At 38.4% G+C, this 7,361-nt stretch overlaps 1 protein-coding gene across 7 annotated transcripts in view; it reads right to left on the bottom strand.

Moving 5' to 3' along the window:
- Positions 1 to 435: 435 nt before the first annotated feature.
- The window catches only part of CHD1L (chromodomain helicase DNA binding protein 1 like), an 82,479-nt gene continuing 75,553 nt past the window's right edge, over positions 436 to 7,361 (bottom strand). For 6 of the 7 annotated variants that reach the window (XM_049095504.1, XM_049095510.1, XM_049095506.1 and 3 more), the window contains 4 exons: positions 4,733 to 4,803; positions 2,649 to 2,763; positions 1,638 to 1,746; positions 436 to 749 (listed from right to left, as the gene is read on the bottom strand). In XM_049095504.1, coding sequence (XP_048951461.1) covers positions 674 to 749; positions 1,638 to 1,746; positions 2,649 to 2,763; positions 4,733 to 4,803 — 371 coding nt within the window. In that variant the 3' untranslated portion in view covers positions 436 to 673. Of the gene's footprint in view, positions 750 to 1,637; positions 1,747 to 2,648; positions 2,764 to 4,732; positions 4,862 to 7,361 lie in introns of those variants that run through there. The other variant, XM_049095508.1, reaches the window with a different exon arrangement.

The following is a 7,361-nucleotide window of genomic DNA, read 5'->3' as shown; positions in this document are numbered from 1 at the left end:
CCCCTGAAAGATTCATTCTCTTGTGGTTCTCAGCCCCTGCCCTCCCTAGTACTACTAGTCATTCTGTGCTGGTTTTGTGCCATTTCCACAATTCCCTTATTTCTTTAAGCTGAACTTGATTTGGTGGAAAGGGGGAAAGATGATCCTGTCACATTAGACAGGCCTCTAGGCCAATGTTTTGTCTTCTAGATCTTGATGCTGAACACTGTGAAAAGAAGGGCAGGAGAGGCTCCACTCATCTAGATCAGGAATCTCACTTGTCAGGGTCTGCCCCTCAGAGTCCTGTCGTTTGTCCCAAGGCATAAAAGGAAGGTGCTTCCTTCTCCAGAGCAACCTGTTTCATTTCTCCTTAATCTACACACCCAACCCTCTGTAAAGAAATTAGTCTGATGGAGGAGAAGAAAAATGGATTGAGGAGAAAGCAAGCAATGAAACTATTAGAGAAAGAAAATTTATTATTATGCAAATAAGCTATGAAAACTGGAGCCCTGGCAAACTGCCAGAGGACTTTCCCAATTAAGGTGTGCATCCTTGTATTACTGATACTGAATCAGAGTAACACATCCTAGAGAACAAAATGAGAATTCAGAAAACACAGTATCTCAGAGGCCCACCAGATCTGGACTCCTTTTTGAAACCCTCTAATTCAGTAGCTCTGGGGAAATATTAACTGCTAAGGCATCAGCTGTCTTGGGGAAGAGGAGGACTGTGGATGAAGAACAGCCACCCTGCTTCTAGGAAAGTAATATCTGATAAGGAGAGTCAAGGAAGTTCTATTTCACGACTTTAAAATCAACTTTACTAAAACTGCTAGTTCTCTAATTTAGTAATCATAGAAATAATCACTCTGGAAGTAGCATGACTTAATTCCCTTTCACCATCTCATAAATTCTTCAATACTGTTAGTACTCATTACTGCTGTTATCTCATTATTAAAACTTTTCTGATAGTGTTTGAATTGTACAAGCATATCAAATGTGACTTTTCTGTTTTTATGGTGATTTAAGTGTCCTGAAAAACAACACTGAATTAATAAGTAAAAAGATGAAGTTTCTGTATGATTATAACTCTTGGGGGTCAGTTCAGCTTCTGGTGATTATCTTTTTTTAAGACTCAAAGTAATAGTTTAAATAATGCTAACTGATACAGCAAAGGGAACATTCAAAGAAAATACTAGTCTGGTAGTACTAAATTATATCCTAATGGTCAAAAAGCATTTCAAAATGCATCCTAAGAATAAGCTGAATAGGTTCAAAAGTAAAATAGTTTACTCATTTGTTTGATTGTTCATTCAATTAAACAGAGTGAAATTCTTAGAACTAGGCCTTGCTACAGGCCTCAAGCATCTCTAGAGACCTGATGTGAAAAGATTCAATGTTATCAAATGACAATTATTCAGTGAACTCCTCCCTTCATACACCTTTTAATCTACTTGCTGGCACCCAGAAATGCTTGGGTGTATTTATCTCCCTGGATATGTACCAGTTACAAAGTACTTCTTAAGTTTTTGTTTCATTGGTGGGGGACAGAGTAAAAAATGTGGCAGAGGCAGCCCAGGCCTTGATTAGTGATACCAGAAAATGCAAGATATTTTCTCTGAGCTGAGAGAGAACATTAATAAGATCACAAAAGGATACATGTAAGTTGGGATGCCTTTTGCAGCCAAGTGTTTCCGAATAAGTCGTTCAGTACCATACCAGTTAAAAGCTTTTGTGGCATGTCCAATGCGTGGAAGATGAACACTTGCTATTAAAGAGGGAAAAAATAGATCATGATGTTGTCATTTGTCAAAAACTTGATTCAGTATAAATATATATAACAGACAACTATACTTTCAGTCACTTTGTGGTTTCCAACAGACAAAATGTATATAATCATGGTATGCATCCCACACAAAGCATACAATTACAATATCAAAAAAATATTCTGGGGTGGGACCATAATATGAAAAATTAAGTAATTCTATTAAACACAAAAGACTTACAGGCTCTGGAAGTAAGAAGGTACAATGAACATAGAATATGATCAATGTTGGAGATAAAAAGATTTTTAAGAGGGGGAGGGGGAGAGGGAGAATCTTAAGCAGGATCCACGCTCAGTGTGGAGCCGGACTCAGGGCTCAATCTCATAAACCTGAGATCATGACCTGAGCTGAAATCAAGAGTCGGACACTAATGGATTGACCCACGCAGGTGCCCCATAATAAACAGATTTTTTAACAAGTCAGTCAGTTCAACAAACTCTGAGACACAATGGAAATAAAACTTCACTCTGACTTTTGGCAGAAAACTATCTGGTAATGTGAACAGTGTGTGGCTATCCAAGAGGGGATGGGATAGGATAAACAGCATTCCTCAATTACATCTAACCAGATTACTACATCTCTGGTCTTCTGCTTCCTCATCTTTAAAATCATGATACAACTACCCCAGTGCAGGGAGATAGTCCACAGAGATAAACAAAAGTGACCTGGGAAGGAAAAGAGGCTAAGATGATGTGGTGGTTACTTGTGTGGTCTCTTATATGGGGGCTTACCTTTATCATATATATAGAATGAGGTTTTAACATTTCTCACCTCCCTTTAAAAATCCTATCACATGCCTGGAAACGGAAACGCATCTACTCCTGAGCACAGATGAAAAGCTTACCTTTCTTTTTCTTTGCTGCTAAATAGATCTTCTTCAGGCCCTCTTCTAGGGCTGCCATCTTAATGCCAGACAGGACATTGGAGCGATCACGGTGCTGAGCCACAATCAAGGCCAACTAGGAGGACAACCAACACATGGTTGACAATGACATGAGAAGGCTGCACTGTTAACAAAGTGACCTGCCCATAGAGGGGGGCTTTGTCACCATTGTCTTTGTTTTTTTTTTTTTTTTTGTCTCCATCATCTTTGAATGCTCTGCCCTCAACAACCATGTCCTACCAGATTCATGACTTAATTTTCCATCATCATTGTTTTATTTTGTAGTAACTTTATACACATGCATTTCTTCTTCTTTTTAAGATATGCTAAAACCAGTGTTCAAAATATGCTGTCTTTCCTAAGTACTCTCAACAGTAGAGAAAGAATTTTTCAGGCTTAGAAGCAGAAAGGACTTTACAGGTTCCTGTATACAGCCCTCTGGCTGATGCTCAAGTCAGCTCCCAACCCTCATTCCATCTCTGTTCAAGTAATTCCCACCTGTCCTAAGTGGGGGAGACTGGACAAAGTGTCAAGGGAATGTCTGGGACTGACATCTCTACCATCCTATCACAACCGGTTGTAAATAGTTTTGAGTCACTTGAGCATTTATGCCATAACCATTGTGTTGTTCTTTTTTTTTTTTTTTTTCTTTTTTTTTTTTTTTAGCATTTTAGAAATGACTGAAAAAAATGACTGAATAGGCAGAAGCCACTTTGTGGTCAAACACACAAGTCACCAAACTCAAGATATATATATGTCCCTTTCAGCCTGGTTTCTAAATTTCTTTTCTCAGTAAGATTTGGCTTTAAATTGAATACGAAGAAAAAAAAATAATTGAATACGAATTCAAGCCCTTGAGAAAGCCAGGTTAAGTGTGGTTAGTAAAACATCTTACAGGAATTATAAGAGGACTGGTAAAGTAAGAGACACTTAAGATGGAAAAGGTGAAACTTTTTTTTTTTTTTTTTTGAAGAAAAAAGGGTGAGCAGGGGGAGGGGCAGAGGGAGAGGGAAAAAGAATCTCAAGCAGGCTCCATGCTCAGCACAGAGTCCTGTTGTAGGGCTCAATCTCAGGACCCTGAGATCATCACTTGAGCCAAAATCAAGCTAAATGCTTAACCAACTGAGTCACCTAGGTGCCTCAAAGGAGAATCTTAATACAGGTAGAGGAAATACAGATCGGCTCCTCCCCTCTGCTTATGGCTAGCTACTAAACAATCTTTTACACAATTTTTCACATAATAAATGAGGAAATGCTTGGAGTTTTGAGTCATGTTTTCTTATTCAATGTTTCCTGAGCATTTCCCATGAGCTGGTACTGTGTGAGGTATTAAGGATAAAATGACAAAATGAGTCCACACTCTTCAGGAGGAGACTGCCTTAGGTCAACGCAGGGAACAAGCCAAGTTAGGGGACAATGTTAAAGCAACTATGATGGACAAAAGCAAGGGGGATGGAGAGAGTGTGGTGGAGTGTGAAGCCCAACCTGCTTGTTATGGGTTGAATTGTGTCCTCTCAAATTCGTATGTTGAAGCCCTAAGCCTCACTACTTTAGAAGTGACTGTATGTGGAGATTGGGCCCTCAAAGAAAGCAAGTAAGCTAAAATGAGGCCCCTAGGGTGATGCCTAATCCAGTCTAACTGCTGTGCTTACAGAAAGAAATATGGATATACACTGAGACACCAAGGATATATACATTGAGACACCAGGGATGTGCACACACAGAGGAAAGACCAAGTGAAGACACAGACAGCAGGCGACCACCCCTAAGCCAAGGAGAGAGACAATAGAGGAAACTAGCCCTGTTGGCACCTTAATCTTGGACCAGTAGCCTCCAGAACTAAAGAAATTAATTTGTTTTCTAAGCCACCTAGTTGGTAGTGTTTTATAACAAACTATAGAAATGATCCCTGAAAGTACAGTCTTGGGGTGTTTTGTTAGAGTAGCCCCTGCGACTACTACACTGACAGGCCCACATGAACAGAAGTTTCAAGGAGATGATGTAAGCCAAAATTTAGTTTTGATAAGAGACTTTTTTTTACTTACCAGATCTTGTCCTTTGTTCCTTGACTCTTTATCATCAACAGGAAATAAAAGGACACCTCCCAAATTCAAGTCTGAGGTAAAGTAAAGGAGCAACAGACAGAATGTGAGGTTCGCTCCGGAACGAAACCCCTGACAAAAAAAAAAAAAAAAGAAACCCCTGACAAGGGGCTCTGGTGAATGCCCCTGACTCCTTTCCTTTTCCAGCCAATCAGGTTGCAATCTCACCTTTTCTCATTCTCTTAACTCCAGTCACTGCCTTATAATCACAGTGGATCATATGATCCATTCCTGAGGGTTGTTTTTGCTCAAAAACATTTTTTTTTAATGTTTTATTCTGGTAAAATACACCTAACATAAAATTTACCATCTTAACCATTTTTAAGCGCACAGTGCAATAGTGTCAAGTACCTTCATGCTGCTATGCTATCCATCTCCACAGTGCTCTTCACCATGCCAAACTGACACTCTATATTCAGTAAACATCATCTCCCCATCTCCCCTGCAACCACCACTCTTTCTACCTCTGAATCAGACTACTGTAGTTACTTCATCTATGTGAAATCACATAATACTTGTTCTTTTGTGACTGGCTTATTTTACTTGGCATAATGTCCCCAGGATTCATCCACGTTGTTGCATGTGTCAGTTTCCTCGTTTCCAAGGCTGAATAATAGCTCACTGTATGAATATATACCGCACTGTTTATCTATTCATCCATTAGACACTTAGGTTGCTTCCACCTTTAGGCCGTTGTGTGTAATAATGCAACATGTGTGTACAAATATCTGTTTGAGTCTCTGCCTGCAGTTCTTATAAGAGGGACTGCTGGATCATATGGTAATTTTATTCTTGATTTTTTTCAGGAAACACCATACTGTTTTCTATAGCGGTTGCATCATTTTACATTCCTACCATCAGTGCAAGTGTTCTAATTTCTCCACATCCTGATAATACTTGTTACTGTATTTTTTTTTAATTGAGAGGTAACTGACATATAACATTGTGTAAGTTTAAGGTGTACAACATACTGATTTTACTATGCTGCAGTACAATTGCCATAATACTTGTTATTGTGTATTTTTTTCATTGTAACTGACATATAACATAGTGTAAGTTTAAGGTGTACAACATACTGATTTCACGCACTTATGCTGCAGTACAATTGCCACTGTAGCATTAGGTAGTATTTCAATCACATCCGATAATTGTCACTCCTAGTGGTAGGAACAATTAAGACCTAGTCTCTTAGCAATTTTAAGGTTTGCAATAAAGTTCTGCTGTCTGTAGTCCCTGCACTGTGTATTAGAACGCTAGGACTTACTTATCTACTAAGTACAAGAATGTACCCTTAAACATCATCTCTACCATTTCCACCAACCCCAGCCTCAGGTAACTACCATTTCATTCTGGTTTGTTTTTTTGTTGTTTGTTTTGTTTTGTTTTAGATTCCACATGTAAGGGACGTGTGTGTGTGTCCATATCTTCTTCCATTTTTGTTGTCAGGCACCCAAGTTGTTTCCATACCTGGACTATTGTGAATAATGCAGAAATCAACATTGGAGTGCAGTTATCTCTTAGATAACCTGTTTTTTCTCTTCCTTTGAATAAATACTCAAAAGTAAGATTATTGGATCATAGGATAGCTCTAACTGTAATTTTTAAAGGAATCTCTATATTGTTTTTCCACAATGCACCAGTTTGCATTCCCACAGATCCTGAATGATGGTTTCCTTTTCTCCATAATCTCATCAATACTTATTATCTCTTGTCTTCTTGATGACAGACATTGACGGGTGTGAGATGATATTTCATTGTAGTTTTGATTTGCATTTCCCTGATGATTACTGATGTTGAACATCTTTTCATGTCCCAGTTGGCCATCTGCACTTTTTCTGGAAAAATATCTATTCAGTTCCTCTGTTCACTTTTTAATCAGATTGGTTTTTTTGTTTTGTTTTCTGTTGAGTTGTCGGGAGTTCTTTATAAAATTTGAATAGTAACCCTTTACCCAATGTGTGGTTTTCAAATATTCTCTTTCTGTAGGTTGCCTTTCCATTTTGTTAGGTTTTTGTTGTTGCTGTTGTTCTTTTGGTGTCTTCCCCCCCAAAAATTACTGCCAGGGCCAATTTCAAAGAGCTTCTTCCCTAAGTTTTCTTCTAGGAGTTTCATGGTATCAGTTCTTATGTTTAAGTGTCTGATCTATTTTGAGGTAATTTTTGTGAGTGGAATAAGGTAAGGGTCCAATTTCATTTTCCTGCAGGTGGTAATCCAGGTTTCTCAACATCATTTGCTGAAAAGACTATTTTCCCTATTGGATGTTCTTGGCTCCTTTATCAAATATTAGCTGGCACTGTATGTAGAGGTTTAACTCTGGTGTCTGTATTCTGTTCTGTTGGTCTATGTGTCCATTTTTATGTTGGTACCATATTTGTAGTATAGTTTGAAATTGGGAAGTGTGATGCCACTTGCTTTGTTCTTTCTAATGACTGCTTTGGCTATTCAAGGTCTTTTGTGGTTTCATTCAAATTTTAGTATTTATTCTATTGCTGTCAAAAATGCCACTGGAATTTTGATAGGAAATGTATTAAATCCAGAGATGACTTTGGGTAAAATGAGCATTTTAATGATA

The sequence above is a fragment of the Canis lupus genome, chromosome 17, assembly GCF_003254725.2.
Source record: "Canis lupus dingo isolate Sandy chromosome 17, ASM325472v2, whole genome shotgun sequence".
NCBI classification, from domain to species: domain Eukaryota; kingdom Metazoa; phylum Chordata; class Mammalia; order Carnivora; family Canidae; genus Canis; species Canis lupus.
Note: the sequence above shows the minus strand (reverse complement) of the source record. Positions and strands in the feature narration are given on the sequence as shown.